This window comes from Sipha flava, unplaced genomic scaffold (genome assembly GCF_003268045.1).
Source record: "Sipha flava isolate LNK unplaced genomic scaffold, YSA_version1 166_pilon_pilon, whole genome shotgun sequence".
NCBI classification, from domain to species: Eukaryota; Metazoa; Arthropoda; class Insecta; order Hemiptera; family Aphididae; genus Sipha; species Sipha flava.
The window spans coordinates 178,282-194,375 of record NW_020271849.1 but is presented as its reverse complement, the minus strand read 5'-3'; the positions used below and the strand labels follow the sequence as shown (position 1 = coordinate 194,375).

Here is a 16,094-nt window from a genome sequence, read left to right as displayed (position 1 = left end):
GGTTCTATTTTTAATAATTAATTGTACGTGACTGATTGATAATATACTCATGTGGTACGCGAAAAAAAAATTTAAGAACCGCTGCTCTACACTACTCTACTGCCTCACCATTCGCGTGAATTTCCGAGATATTTATACTAGCAAAGGAGTCTTTGACTTTTAATGTTGAACATGTTCATGATTTTTGATTTTTTTTCGATAAATCATTTCAATCAGCTGTTTTGCGTGTTAACGCATTGTTAATGTTATGCGATACCGGACATGTAATCGTTTAAATTATCTTCATTAATTGTGTATAAATTTGAATGAAACTCGTGTACGAGTTATAAAATTTATCGGTACGTACCAACATTTCAATCGTATGCATTGAATGTCTGCGTTGCGCGTGTTAAACTATATAGAATATACATTAAATATATTTAAGGTATATATGCCTACAAAGGGTGTTATCATTAATCGTAAATTATTTTTTTACGATAAATCATTATTATAATTGTGTTTAGAATCTGACCTTTTTGTTTTTTGTTTCAGACCTGTCGGCGAAACAATTGAAAAACAACACAAAGATATGCGAAGAACTGTTACGATTAGCTGACGTCCTGGAACCGGGCATCACCAGGTTCCGGGGTCTACTACTGTTTTACCTGGTATGCGGTCTGAAAAAGTTGAAGCGTATCAAGAAGAAATCAGTTAGTACATATATGTTTACAAATTATTTTCTATAAACCTATCGATATTGAAACTATATTGCGTTTTGAAAACGACAGATAATAAAATTAAAATCGCTCTTTTACTGGTTTGATGGCCGATTTTATAACCATAACCACGTCATGTGTGTTTCAGAATTATGACGAAATTATCAAGAACTACACGGAAAAATCGGTGGCCATTTTTAAAACTGAACCAGATTTGGACTATTTAATCGATCGATTGCAATAACCGCTGATGCGACGTTTGTACAATAACGTCCAGCGTGCGGTCACCACGAATTATTTTAATCAATGTAGTGTCAACTAAAATCTTTAGCTTGATGTTTGTTCATCGTTTGTTTTGATTTTGTAGGTTAGTGGTAACTATAAATTACAAGATTTTTTGGAAATCAAAAACATTACATTGCCTTGTGTTCGTCAAGACTGTGGTTCCTCAACACAGCTGTAAATAAATATGATTCCTGTGAATTAATTCTGAATGTTATGTTTATCATTATTATTATACGATGTCATTCCGAACGTTTATGCGCAGCAAAATGTGTTGTGATACGACATATCGACAATTTTGAAATTCTTAGGACTTATTCAAAAATAAAAAAAATACTCTAACACTCGGACAAACTGTGAAATTCTAAAACGCGCAAAAATGTATAATCGTGCAAATGCAAAAAAAACTATAAAATTCACTCCGTTCAATACGTTACCAACGTTCTCGTATTAGTTGCATTAAAATTCGTATTAATATTCGCTCGTGCCGTGCGATAATTAATTTGAAATATTTCAATAATTTTTATCCCCAAGAAAACACGTTATAATTATTTATTTTCGACGATTGCTTCATCAGAGGCGAGTCACAACTCGATGATCGAATCGATTGCAATTTTTTTTCCACGCGAACGTAATTGCATAATTCGTCCGTTTATCATTACAATCTAATAAAATGTATTTGTGATCGAATTATTGGATTTCACAACGCTATCAATTGATCATAATACAATAACAAATCGAATTGGTTAAGACTTACGCACGAGAATGATGTATAAATACAATTCTAATGTAACGCTCCAAGACCGCGAATTCGCTTTGCGACGAGTCGAGAATATACGAACGGTGCGCGCAATGAATGTAAATGTCAAATACCAAAATAAATTCGAATGTCTCGTGCGTGCGGATAAATGACTCACAGCCGGCTATTCGGAGCGAAAAATAAATTATTATTTCTTCTACACGTTTGACGGTTAACGAATCATGTTTTGATTCAGTGGACGTTTGGATTTATTGATGGCAGCCATTAAACGTGTAAAATAGTTTTGTTTTTGATTCATTCAATACATTTGCTGAAATTGCCCGTAATTCTATAAAATTACTAGTTATTTAATTACGGAATTTCATAAATTAAAACTAACGTATAAACTTACGTCATGTAACGTCATGTATACGTAAATGGAACTTGAACAATAAAAGTTGATAACAACGACGCGTTTTCGCGGTGGTTTTTTTTTTTTTTTGTCATTTACTAGTACATATTTTATTATTACCTTTGCAAGAACACGGTTTACGTAACTTTTTTTTTTCTTCTTACGCATTTATAAAGGGATAAGGAGGACGATCGAGAACATTCAAAAAAAAACGTTTTTTGCTTCTATATGAATAATATAAGTATGATCACGTTTTGATCAATGGCGTTTTTTTTACACAACTCGTCGTACATCATACGCACGTACACACATCCCTTGCACCGTATATTGGCACGTATGAATTATAATAAAATAATAAAATATCGATACATAAACGGACAGACGTTTTCCGCGAGTATAATAATTTGTCTAAACATAAAACTGAAGGAGCTATACAGCAAGTTAGTAGACGTGAGGGTGGTTCGAAATGTACAATATTCATCTTAGAGGTTATGTAACACAATAATACTATCAGCCGTTCGAGCGGCCGAAAACAATAATAAAAATAATAATAATATTAATAAAATAAAAAAATTACACGTCAGTAAGAATATTACTCAATAACTTAGTATAATATCTGTATTATAAATTCTTATAAACGACCCGTTGTTGGGTACACGCATTTTCCTATTCATAAAGGTACGACAGGAACGGTAAAATAGGGGTGGGTTTGTTCGAGCACACAATTCAATATATTGATATTACAATTCCTAAAACCATTCGTGTTAAGAATACTTTAAATACGTATTCGCAGAAACGTAAATTTATACAACACATTCGTTTTGGTATGTTTCTACTGAAACGTGTTTAAACAAAAATACAATATTCACTTTGCGTCAATTGTTTGGAATACTGAGAACACAAGAGCTTATTTATAAACTAAAATGTCGCGTCCCCCTCAAGTATTTAACAATTGAGATTTTTCATTTGTTCGGTACACAAAACAACATTAAACGATGATCGAACGAAATGTAATAAAATAAAAGTTATACAATAATATGCTTAGAAAATATCAAAATTAAAAATTATTCATCAGTAAAAACGATTTTGAATTTCTTAAAATAAAAATAACCGGAAAAAAAAGTATTTTTAAAACACTTCCGTATAATGTGTTCTGTACGCGTATTTACAAACTTAGTCACTAACAGTGGCGTAAATTCAATCTTGCTCTGGGGAGGGTTTAACAAAAATAATCGTTATCTTTCTTTTTTTCGTTGCACAGATAACTAAGATAAATAACTGCTATAAATAGATATTATTTTATACAACTTTTTTATCAATTTACAGTTTACTTTTACATTACAGTAAATTAATAGCTATTGGAATATAAAAACAGCATAGTTAACAAAACTTTTCAATCACCTATCAATATAATTATTTAATCATAATATTTGTATAGTTGTATATTTTAAGTTCAAAGTGTAATAATGAAACTACGAATATATTACACGTCATCAATAACAATTTTTTTTTTTTGGTTTGGGGGGGTTTGAACTTGGCCCCCCCCCCCCGTATGTACACCACTGGTCACTACTATGGCCAAAATATGCCTTATAAATTGTTTATAATAATGTCACCAGCCGTAGCGACGTACAGAACGAAACGTTCTACGATCGACGGACTTCTACGAGTACGAATCAATCACGATTCATATGATTATTAACGGTGTTAGACCACGTTCATCGTTTTGTATAACTATGAACCGTAAAATTGATCTCGGATCCGCGGCCGTCGCTAACACGGTGCGTGTAACCTACACACGATCAATCGCGATCGACGCGGAATACAAATGGTGCGATCGGTCACGAGCCCTACACGCATATCGATCGTCAATGGTGGTCGAACGCAGTTGATTGACGTGAAAATATTAAGGACGCAATACGGGTGATTCGTAATTTCGCGCGTTCGCGGTAAATATCCATTTATACTCCGACACGAGTGTTCAATAATTGACAATTATTGTCGGACAATTATTGTCGGATCCGAGGACGTAGGTAAAGATTATTTACCGGTGGGGCAGGTTAGGTTTGATGTATTTAGGTAACGATTATTTTTACTCATTACATATTTATTCGCTAGTCGGGATTTTGGCGATCGAGGACGAGGTTAGAACCTCCGAAACCCTACGCCATTGGGTGGATCTTTACCCGGAAATCGTTGGCCGTCTCCGATGCGAATATGATAAACGTGTGTTGAGCATTCTTTTTACGCAGTATCCGTAAGAGCAATTTGAGTAAAATCTTTGGGGGGCTTCAGCCCTTCCTATATATTTTTCAATCAGTGCCTCCCAGAAACTTTTTTTCCACCCTTCACCTTCTATGAAAAATGTGCTTATTGGAGGGCAAGTAAGACTTAAAAATAAAAAAAATTTTATTTTTTCAATAGTAATCACATATTTTTTTTATTTATCAATATTATAATATAAAGTTCTGCATGGTTTATGGGGAGGGGGGGATTTTGGAAGTTTTTTATGGGGCATATCCCCTTTAGCCCTCTCCCACCCTTAATCACGCCTATGGCGGTATCGTCACAACAACAAACGACCGCGTCGCATGACATTATTTTATGCGATTCACACGATAACGACAGTGTATAACGGTATGATATCATAATAGATTGTTGTTGAAATAAGATGAGCAGTCGGTCAATGTGGCGGTGGCAGCGGTGGCGACGGTGGGTTTGCTGAACTGCGTCCAGCGGCTGACCGCGGTCGACGGAGACGAACCATGATTATGGTATCCCACGGACGCGGTGGCGGAAGCTGCGGCGACAGGGATAGCGGTCGGCGGTGGAGGCGGTGGCGGCGGCAGCGCTGGTGGCAAACGCTTGGTTGGGTTGACCGCAAATCCGTTGTGCGACCCGTTGTAAGCCGCGGCAGCCGCAGCGGCGGCGGCGGTCGGGTTGAATCTGTTCAAAAGCAAAACATTTCGAGATCACTAACACGCCGTTTTGCACGTGCCTACAAGCGCGAATCGGTTGCGCGGTCAAAAGAAAAAGATACATTTTTTTCTAAATTAGGCGAGTACTCTTTTCCGTTCGAGGAAAGATTCTTTTGGAGCGGTACCACGAGTAACGAACACTTCACACCGCTTTGAAATGTAAACATAGTTCGGCCGTGTAACAAACGGAAAGTTTTGCCGAAACGTTTTCAAACGACTCTTACCAACATATAATCCTCATCTCATCTGCTCACCGATTCAGATGCATAGCGAGAGTGATTAGTAACCACTGGTTGTAGATCAGCCTCAGGAAGTACAATAATACAATTCGTGTAACCAACGACACATCCTCGGTGATAAACGGAAGAAAAAAACTGACAGCTTCGTACATAAATATCTGCGTTGGTTATAATTAAGGAACGGATTTTATTTGTAAATACAAATTTTTATTGGAACGAGATATTTTAAATCTGATAAAAAACGATTAAGATCATTCTAATTGAAATAAACTCAAATATATTTTACATATTTTCTGAAATTTTTTATATTTTTATTGATTTTTGACGACGGTAAATATTACAAGCTTTTTCAAACGTTTTTGAAGATCTCCAAATATTGTTTATATATTATACATTTTTTTATTTTGTAATTTTTAATACTAATATATTTTGGATTTTTTATTCCATATTTTAAGACAAATTGGTACATATTTATGTACATGTATTGATTTTTTTTTTATTACAATAAAATCCGTTCCCTAATTATAATTATATTCCTATGCTCAAGGGTGGTGTTTCCCAATGGGTGTGCTGTAGCACACTAGTATGTCGTGGAGTTTGAAAGGTGTGTCGTTATAATTGTAAAAGTACTGATTCCCGGACAAATAGACAGAACGTTTGGCGAAAGTGTGCCGTGATAGAAAACAGTTGGGGAAGTGCTTCTTTAAAGGATTGCAACACAGAATTGGGTATGCTCTGTGGACATTGAATTTAAGAGGTTGGGTCAGGTAGCATGTGCATAAGCTACGCGTAACGGTTATGGCTATTGTAATATGTTATGATTTGTACGATCCTCGTGTTTCGGTCTTCTGAATGAAAATAAATTAAATTTTATAGCTCAGGAAATATTTGGCCTAACCTGTATTGTAAAGTTGAGAAAACCATTCGGATCTAGTATTATTTTAATACCGTTTTGTCGGAGGTATAATATAATGTGTCATGCTACAGGGACTTATACGAAATGCGCGTCTGAGACGATCCTAGAACAATACGGAAATTATTCGTAACGAATGGGTGTATTGTACTGAATGGGTCCGAAACATATACCTTGAAAACAAAAATATTTATTGATCTCGTGCGATATCCCATCTCAGACCGTTTTCGCTTTACATCGAATACCGTTTGAACAACGAAATGTCGGTTGTACTTGGACCGGTTCGTCGTGTTTACCGATGTCGTTACGAACGGTGTTTACTGTACATGGTAGAATCATTGATGAAATGAAAAAACGCAAGGCTCTAACGAAAAAAATTGATCACATTTAACGATCGGTCGTTACGCCCGGTAATCTGTTCATTACGATGCTGGATTAGGGAGTTCGATTGAGAATTTTATGATACAAGAAGTGACATGTCCTCTTGTAGTTGTCATAAATCGACAATGAGCATGGTATTCATGGAACCAACTGAAAATCAATGGAAGAAAACGCAAGGAATGTGATTTTATTTTCATAAAAATGATTAGTTCACATTTTTCTTGATAATCTAATAATAATTGAATTAAGTTTTCTAAAACAGCATAATGTTTTTAATTTATTTTCCAATCCCAATGTGCCTTTTATAGGAAAACATACGATCGGTTCGTGACACTATACAGTATGTCGGTCAGCAAGAAAATATCGTAGGAAATGAAAATGTGTCGCGCACGTAGTTTTACGAGTTGCGAATTGTTTCGGCCGCAGTGCGGCATAATGACGTTGTTACATCGCGATTGAAATCTACATAATCCTTTTAACGCCGCGAACGGTGTGTCGAAAACGAACGATGAAACCGAACGTGAAACTCGAAAGCATGCGCGCGCAAGGCGATCGACGAAAGGGTCTGCGGTCGCGTCACGCAGAGAAAACAATAAAATGTCAAGATATGATCGTTACCGACACAACTCGGCATTTTTCCCGGATAATCGGTCACCGTGAAACAACCACGTGAACTTGCGGTCCGGACCGCGTATAAATTCAAATACACCGTCAGGGCGCGCGAATTACCAACAAACCGCACGAGCGGTGCGGAACGCGAAATGTTCACGACATTTAGCCGTCGCAAACCCTCGGTTTTGACGGGTACGACGAAACCAAAGTTTTACAATGTTACTTTAGTTACATTAGTTACTTTAGTCGTTGACGGAAAAAAAAAAAAAAAAACACTGACATCGGTTAAATTTTTTATCTCATGTTCGTTTACTTAAAACACAGTTATATACAGATAATATATATTATTGTTGCGCATAATACGTCCGACGTTTTTTTCGTTTCCGAACGGACGTAGCGAACAATCGCTCGAGCGCAAAGCTCTGATCGAGAGACGTACAGGTAATATATATATATATATATGTTATGTCGATCGATTTAAATCGTATCCGTTCGTTTGTAAGTTCGTTTACTCTGTTCGTTGTCGTACGAAAAACCGCTCCGTTAAATGTTTCTAATACGTGTTTTGATAGAAGTTATAAAAATTCTCTAACATGTCTCCGTACTGATGGGCCCCGTTGGCTCGAGCGTTCTGCTGGTATCCGTCCCACGCTGACCCGTCGTAGTAACCGTTGTACTGGACGCTGGGCTGAAGTCTCCAGTCCGCGGTACCTGCGAAAAGATACAATCCCGTCTTAACAGTTTTACAGTGCTATGATCTTATTCTAACGGGCAGCACGACCCGAATTGGGCGGTAGGAAAAATCAAAAGGGCAGTTGATCTTATGAATATGGGCACCTCACAAAAATATAATTTTCCTTGTAGAATGATTGAATTTCTACTGTGTATTTGAAATCTGTGTGATTCATAAACCCAACCTAGTACCTAACAAGTGACAATTATGTAAGTTTACAATATTTGCTACTTCGACGATTGATTGATCAATGAAACATATAACAGTGGTGTACAACGGAAAAGATCCGTATTTTTTTAACATTTTATCACGCGATGGTCAAAATTCTAAAATATACAATATACAATTTATTTGCCGAGGGGTTAAGTATAATAATCAAAATAAATTTCATAAAAAAAACTTTTCAGTGTGTTTGGGCAGTAGGTAAAAATCTTTAGAAATAAGCCCTGATACAGAGGCCGAAACGTATTAATACGGTAAACCGATGTACGATCAAATTTCACGGCCGTCATTGCGACGGATCAACGCCGGTCAACGGTAAACGTAAAAGTCTCGCACCATATTATTGAAATGCTATATGAATGAAACGCTAAGAAAACCACAAAAATACCAACAAAATCGAATGAGCGACGAAAATAACGGATGCGTGACGCTATCTGGCGGACGTACGAATCTCGGTAGTGGGCCACCCGGTGTACCGGCAGAGAACGATGTGAATATATACGTCAATGCGTCAAACCGACCGCTAGAGGGTAGAATTGTATGCAATCAATAATAATATTACGAATCACTACGACGACATCGTCCGTTAAAAGCGGATGAGATTATTTTCAATATGATTCGACAGAGTTGGTCGACGGGTTAATGTTGTTCTGAACAGAGGCGTATTTTAGGGGGGCTAAGAAGGTGATCGCCCCCCCCCCTGAATCCGCGTTTACGGAATCGTATATATGTGAGGTACACATTTCACATTATTTTAATGTGAATCATTTTATAACGAAATTACGCGTGGTCGTGAACACCGAACTGGGTTTTTCCTCGATTCCCGTACTTAGTAAGAAATATAACCAACAATTTTACTGGTAAATTTTGAGCCTGAATTAAAGAAAACATCTGAGTCATAAAACGAAGTCTAAATACGCATCTGGTTCTGAAATACCGATTTATGATGTACGGATTGTTTCCTGGTACAAAAAAATTTTAACATAAAATTTCGACACTTTCGAATCCAACGCACATCATCGTAGCACTAGCCGTTTACGATCTTGTTGATGGAAAATTAGAGATGGTTTACAATAGAATAATTGTCCACCATACGGAATGAAACCTACTCGACCCGTTGCATTCGTAGCCCAAATGTTTCTTACGTTTCTTCGCGCGGTTCGTGAAATAGTTGTTTGGAAAAAAATAAACCGTGAAACATTAAATGCATCTCATTGTTGGTCATCATGATCGGTTTTGACGGGTGGACGATGGATCCAACGTATTTGATTGTTAAACATCTAAAACCGATTGGATCTAAATACTTAACCGTCGTCGGGCGAATATTATCGTTCCGATATTTTTACACGAATTCCGTACGCTGAATTTCAACGTTCACCTACTTGAAAAATGTTAACACGACCATAGTTTAATTACATTTACAATCGTACATCATTTCAGTGCACATGTTGACGTATGGGCAATTCGGACAGTATAGATGGTTTCTTGTTCGAGTATTGGCATCGTGTTATTATGATCCATTGGCATTCAATATAGATTAATGATTTTTTGTGTCACATTGTTAGAACAAATCTAAGCCGTTGTAGGCTGGTTGACCTCGGAAAATAAAAAAAAAATTCGAACCACATAACAATATTACAACAGTAGGCATTTTATCATTTCGTCCGAGGCATGAACGGATATATTCGTGATATTTAAACGGCTTGAAAACATATTTTTTTTCTCAATATCAATACTAGATAAAGGCAGTCGTTCATCGGCTGAGAATCAAAAAAATCATAAATAATTTATTCAAACATGTTTCATCGCCATGTTTATAAAAACCAAATCGAATGATCGGTAACACGTCATGTATAAAAGGTATATTGCAAAGAAATATTCCACGGCGTCCGAATCTCCAAGGATAAAGGACATACAAAATGTATTTCGTTTTAATGAGGTTTCCCCCGAAAACAAAAATGTATTAAACGTTTACCGGCATCGTGGTCTTTAAATATTCGCGTGTTATTTCTGTCGACTGTATACTCTATCGAACCTGTAATAGTTCGTTGGCAACAAATCGCTACGTATTCATATGATAATGCGTGTTAATTATCACCATCCCCGTTCTACGTATTATTGTTATTTACGGATCGAAGGTGTTAGAAATATTTAACCGCTTAGAATACTACTTACGATGCAACGTCTCGTATTGAACAAAAAATATGTAAATCGCAAGACTAATATTTTCGAGGTCAAAATCCAAAGAACGAACGCGAGATGTCGCGTTTTCACCGTATATTATCGCAGCGCGAATATAATATCGATAACATGTACCCGTATGTATATTTATTGATTACGCGTATTATTATGATATCGGTTCGCCTACGAAGTTACGTTTTTGAATCACCGACAAGGGTTTCTAACCGTTTGCGAAAAAAACACCGCTGCGTTCGCAACGGCCGTGGGTTAAAAGTCACCTGTCGCAGGAATCATTATTAATGAAACGATGCCGTGAGGACGTCTGCATATAATGTACCTACAAGTGTCGTATTATTCTCCGTGCGCATTAGACACCGTCGAACTCTCTCAACACGCATTTGTGTAATAACTAATTATAATGATCGTTTCGAATTACCGGTGTACGAAGGTGCGTTTAGGTTGTCCGAAAAATTGCTGCTGATTATGTTGTGCTGTACGTTGGAACTATTCTGTTTCCTCCATCTCGCTCGCCGATTGCTGAACCACACCTGGAGAAATCATTCAAAGGATTTATTTTTTTTTCTCTTTTAACGTTCCGAGAACCTGCAGAGGTCATGTGTGTACATAGATATATTTTCTAGCAATTTGAATACATAAAAAATTGTGTATTCGAATGACATAACGTCCTCAACATACGCGAGTTTATCCGTTACACGGTATTACAGTGCCGTGGGACGTACGACCATTAATTTCAATCGTTAGACATGGCTGTACGCTTCAAACGCAATTTTTGTATGAAAAAATAAAATAGGAACGTTTCAACGATCTAAATTATACACTGACACGCGCGTGTATATCATTTTGTACTTGGTCAAAGTTCAAATAAAATCAATTAAGTGCGTATACTTGATACATGATCCATTATGTGATATGATTAGAAGTATTATATTTTACCTATTTCTCCAGCACTGGCATTGACATTAAGACTGCTGTTTGTACTTAGTTTTACGGCTGTTTCTAACCATTTCGTATTTATTACAATAATCATAACGAACAAAGACAGAGTCGCTACACACAATTTTAATCGGTTGATAAATTATATTTAAAAATATTACGTAACATTACATAAAAACGAAATTCGTGACAACGGAATAAATTTAGCTACGTAAAATCTGTCTCTTGGTCCTCAAACTAATCTCATTGATTAAATTCGGAGTTTAAAATGCACATTTTCTTTAAAGTTAAATAATATCACATTATATCCATTTTTATTCGCGTTCCCTTGGTATCATATGTGTTCACTTTAAAAGATACACGTATAACGTATTCCAAGCTGGGAAATGCTGCAGATATGCCTAGAGTTAGTACATACACATACCAGTATATCAGTATATTTATGAACATATTTGGAAATACATAATTTACGTTTTAGCGTTTAAGTAGTGGTCTAATGTGATACAAGGGAAGACAGAACAATTTTTTCGGGGTCGATGGGGTGGTTTATTATACTGCCCCGGTAAGATTTAAATGTTCAAACCGTCCCTGATATAGTGATATGCTGTCGTGTATCGACTTACTTGAACCCGAGGTTCCGGGAGTCCGAATTTTACGGCCAGGGACTCTCGAGCCGCGATGTCCGGGTACTGACAGGCTAAAAACGATCTTTCCAATCCTTCCAGTTGTTGGGCCGTGAACGCTGTCCTTCCACGTCTCTGTTTCCTGGATATCACGATACCTGGTTCCGATGGCACATCCACGTCACCGGTTCTTCCTGTACACATACACGGACAGAATATAGTATACTTCATAATACATTATTCATACTGCAGTCGCAGACGAAGAGTACAACATAAAATTATGTGACATAATGTACATTTCGATTTACATACTCATCCTAACTCCAAAATCACTTCAGAAATCGCATCTAGTTCACACCTACGACGATCCCAAAGGGAATTGTGTCGAAATAATATGTTGGATAATTAAATCGGTTGATCAAACAACATTACATTTGATTAGAAAAAAACAAATAGCCTTATGTAAATAATCGGTTTCATCACTGGATTGACTTCTTTGTCACATGTATCATTCAGCCCCTATTTTTTAATGAACCCAGACACAAAATGTGTAGTCCGAAAATGAAAGTGTGCATTACGGATTCGAGAAACGTGTACCTACTAATACTAATAATTAACACTATTATGAAGGTATTTTTCAGGAAGCCAGTTTAAGCAAGACAACTGATGAAGACTTAAATATATCTATTAAATTTTAAATTAATCATATTACATTAAAATAAATGATTTGTGCATAGTTTTCAGATTCATTCCAGGCACAAGTGTATTTTCAGTTTAAAAAACAAAAACAGATTGATCAGCTAATCATAATGTGCAATTTGATTAATAAAAAAGGACTACAAAAAATGATTACTGACAATGTACTAAAATTAATAATCATATGGGATGGGGTAGAAAGGAGCTCTGTATCATATCATTGTACGTTAACAAATGTGTAGCACGAATTTTTATGAAAAATAGAGGCTAGTGCCGTTTGTTGTGTTCACAATGATACAATATTGTTGCTTATTAAGCCTCGAGGCATCGGAGTTGTAGGAGTGAACAAAAAATAAAAAAACATTATGATACGATAACGGTAATAATAATCCTAGCTACCCTAAAAGCACACGCGTATTATGTACACGGAATATATTGTGTGCGTTGTGCACACCGCGCGCGCACGTCAAAATATTGTTACGTTACGAGTTGCAAATATTTATTTCCTACATCCGTGCAACGTATGTGCGAACGTTTCCCGAATCCTTGTGCAAACAAACACATGTAACATGCGTTTGCGGCGGACGGCGTTATTATTATTTTTTTTTTTTTTCGGTTTGCCGTAGGACGAGGACGAATTAAAAAAAAATCCGCGCGTTTATGTATATATATATATATATGTACAACGTGCACCTGAAGGTTATGGAATTATTTTACGCGCGACACGTTATTCCATATCGACGGTATACGGTAGGGGGTGGGCAGATGATGACGACGATGAGCGGGGGTGGTTAGGACCGTGTGAATTCGATCGCGCCGCGAACAGGTTGTACACATGCGTGTTGTTATTGTGCCAGCCGGTGTGGTCCCCTTTGACTCGGCTCATGTATTTTGTGTAATTCGCGAACATTCGGCATAATACGCGTCTGCTGTACGTACGATTATTATTGTAATACGCGCGCACTTGGTTCTCATTGAACGTCCGCGTGTATCGTTTTAATACGTTGTATACGCATAACGTTTACCGCAGACATCACAATGCGTCGTACGAAAATTTCTCCCGGCGAACGCGTAGTGTATACGTGTATATATAAACACGTTTCTTTTGTAAGAACGCCACACGTTTACGTCGTTTGTAGTGCTGCGATAATCCGAAATCGCGAGGAGAACATCAATAATAACAACAGAAATCCCTATGTCTTCTATTTTTCTTTTTTCTTTTTAACAAAAATCAGGAAACGTCTGACTTGAACCGGTAGTCCGTGTTTGTACACTAGCAGCAGTACATACAGATTATGTACAGTAATAATATAAGCCTTAAACAAACTTCGTTTCCCATTGCACGCGACGCTACGATAAAAAATGCGGTTTTTTATCTCGTCGCACATACATTATTAAATAATAAATGTACGAGTCTATATACACGTACACACAATATGCTTTTGCAATAATGTTTACTCAAATAACGCAGTGCATCATATTGAACGTTCGTTCGAAACCAACAGAGACGTGTACAAAGGATTTATTATGTACTGTAGAGGAAATCCTCACAGGGTACAGTTAGTTTTATTGGTGGTAATTTTTTTTTTTAACCTTTACCTGTCCGTTTTGATTTCGTAGAAGATGATCGTATATTTTAGAAGTAATAAAGTCCATTGTGTATAAAAGATTTACCACGGTTTAGACCGGTAGCGTGACGAACGGTGTCCGTCGATAGGTGGAACGGAAAAGGGATTTCGTGTACTATAAGGTTTCGTACGAAATCCACCTCTGATAATTTCATTAAACCGAATAACTCGATATCACGAAGTAAAAAGTACCTTAAATGATTAACACGGTCGAAACCATAAAATGTTCAGTATTATCAAATAATAGACGTTCGATGTGATCCGCATGGACTTATAAAAAAGATAGAACCTAATTCCGTTCACAAAAATGATACTAGATTAACGCGAATTAAAACCTTTTTTTTTTCATTTTTGGTAATAATTAACAGTGTGTATTAGTTTTCTCTGACACCGAAAAAAAATAACACTCGAACTTTGAATTGTTCTAAAATAACGAAAGTTATAACTTTTAAAATTAATCGAACCATTTCCATGAATACTTGTGAAAACTCTGAGCACACTGAATTTTTACATCAAACGTCACGCGCGATGGTTCGAAAATCGAAACCGGAATCGTAACTGCAAAAGCCTGTTGTTTGTATTTTGTCTTTTACCGACCGTAAATGCTACAAAAAATCCATCACGAGTAATTATACCCGTCGTACAATCTTGAGCGGGATGCAATATCTAAGCGATGACAGCTGTGAAAAATATACGCCAAAAACATGCTTCCCCGTGATATTTATCGGAAATCTGTGCGCAGTAACGGGCTAACAAGTGTTTTAAAATCTGTGGGGCGTAACTGTCCTGTACGGGCGTAACGCACGTGCGTTTTTCGCGTATTTGTGCGATAATGGACAACGCTCGTCAAAATAATAGGTGTACACACGTGAACTCATTTAACTCGGAAACCGCGAGCAAAAGTGTACAGTTTAACCGCGAGTATTATAATCGAGAAAAATAGGTTCAATGATTTGCTGTGTACGATGCTGCTAATAAACGGTTTAGCAGAAGAAATAAGAAATAGGACGGCTCGCCAATCAAAACTCCTTTTGCCCGCAGATGCATGTATTAATTTTTTAAAACAGTTTTAAATTAAAAATCAAGTGTAATAACGTAATCATTTTGCCATTAAATTATTATTTTTCAATTCATAAAATCGGGTATTCGGTCAACTCAACTGCTCGGAATCGGCTAAATATCATAATTATCTCACAATTACAAAACCCATTAGGTACCTACCAAATGTATATAATTATTTTAACATTTTATATACTATTATTACCGTGGTCGCAGTGATTGATTACAGTGTTGTGCTTTAGTTCAAAAAAATTAGGTTACGATTAGAAAAATGATAACTGAAAAATCCCTAATGTTATAGCATAAAGTCAAAAAGGTATCAAAATAATACTAATAATAATAATAATATATTTGCATAGTTAAGTACAATAAACGATTAAAAGTATTAATTAAATGTTATTTTCACAGATGTGAAACTTTTTAATCAACTATCGTATTTGTTTACTGTTATAATATGATAGTTAAATTTTTATTTATTTATTTTCCATTCAATGAATACGACATTGGCAAACGATTAAATAATGCGAAACGATGACGACGACCTTTCGTTTATTTGAATAATGACAATAATAATAATAATTGTAAGATTAATGTTACATTTTTTATTGTAGTTAAGAATCGAAACACATTGGTCAGGATTGTATTATACATACTAGCCGTGACGAACAAGCTTGGATTAGGATGATTTTGAGCTCGGGGCCAAACAATTTTAGGGGCCTATATTAATAAGTAATAACTAGGTATATT

The 16,094-nt window shown here is 36.3% G+C and overlaps 2 protein-coding genes across 3 annotated transcripts in view; one reads left to right on the top strand and one right to left on the bottom strand.

Annotated features, from left to right (window-relative positions):
• The window catches only part of LOC112679701, a 2,014-nt gene extending 832 nt beyond the window's left edge, over positions 1-1,182 (top strand). Inside the window, exons 2-3 of the mRNA XM_025549594.1 lie at positions 532-689; positions 844-1,182. Of these exons, the coding sequence (XP_025405379.1) occupies positions 532-689; positions 844-939 (254 nt within the window). The 3' untranslated portion in view covers positions 940-1,182. The remainder of the gene's footprint in view (positions 1-531; positions 690-843) is intronic.
• A 2,440-nt stretch (positions 1,183-3,622) lies between these two features.
• LOC112679684 (protein gooseberry-neuro-like) overlaps positions 3,623-16,094 on the bottom strand; it is a 39,352-nt gene continuing 26,880 nt past the window's right edge. The window contains exons 4-7 of one of the 2 annotated variants that reach the window (XM_025549577.1): positions 11,965-12,158; positions 10,824-10,935; positions 7,845-7,962; positions 3,629-5,074 (exon numbers count right to left, since the gene is read on the bottom strand). In XM_025549577.1, the coding sequence (XP_025405362.1) occupies positions 4,774-5,074; positions 7,845-7,962; positions 10,824-10,935; positions 11,965-12,158 (725 nt within the window). In that variant the 3' untranslated portion in view covers positions 3,629-4,773. Of the gene's footprint in view, positions 5,075-7,844; positions 7,963-10,823; positions 10,936-11,964; positions 12,159-16,094 lie in introns of both variants that reach the window. The other variant, XM_025549578.1, reaches the window with a different exon arrangement.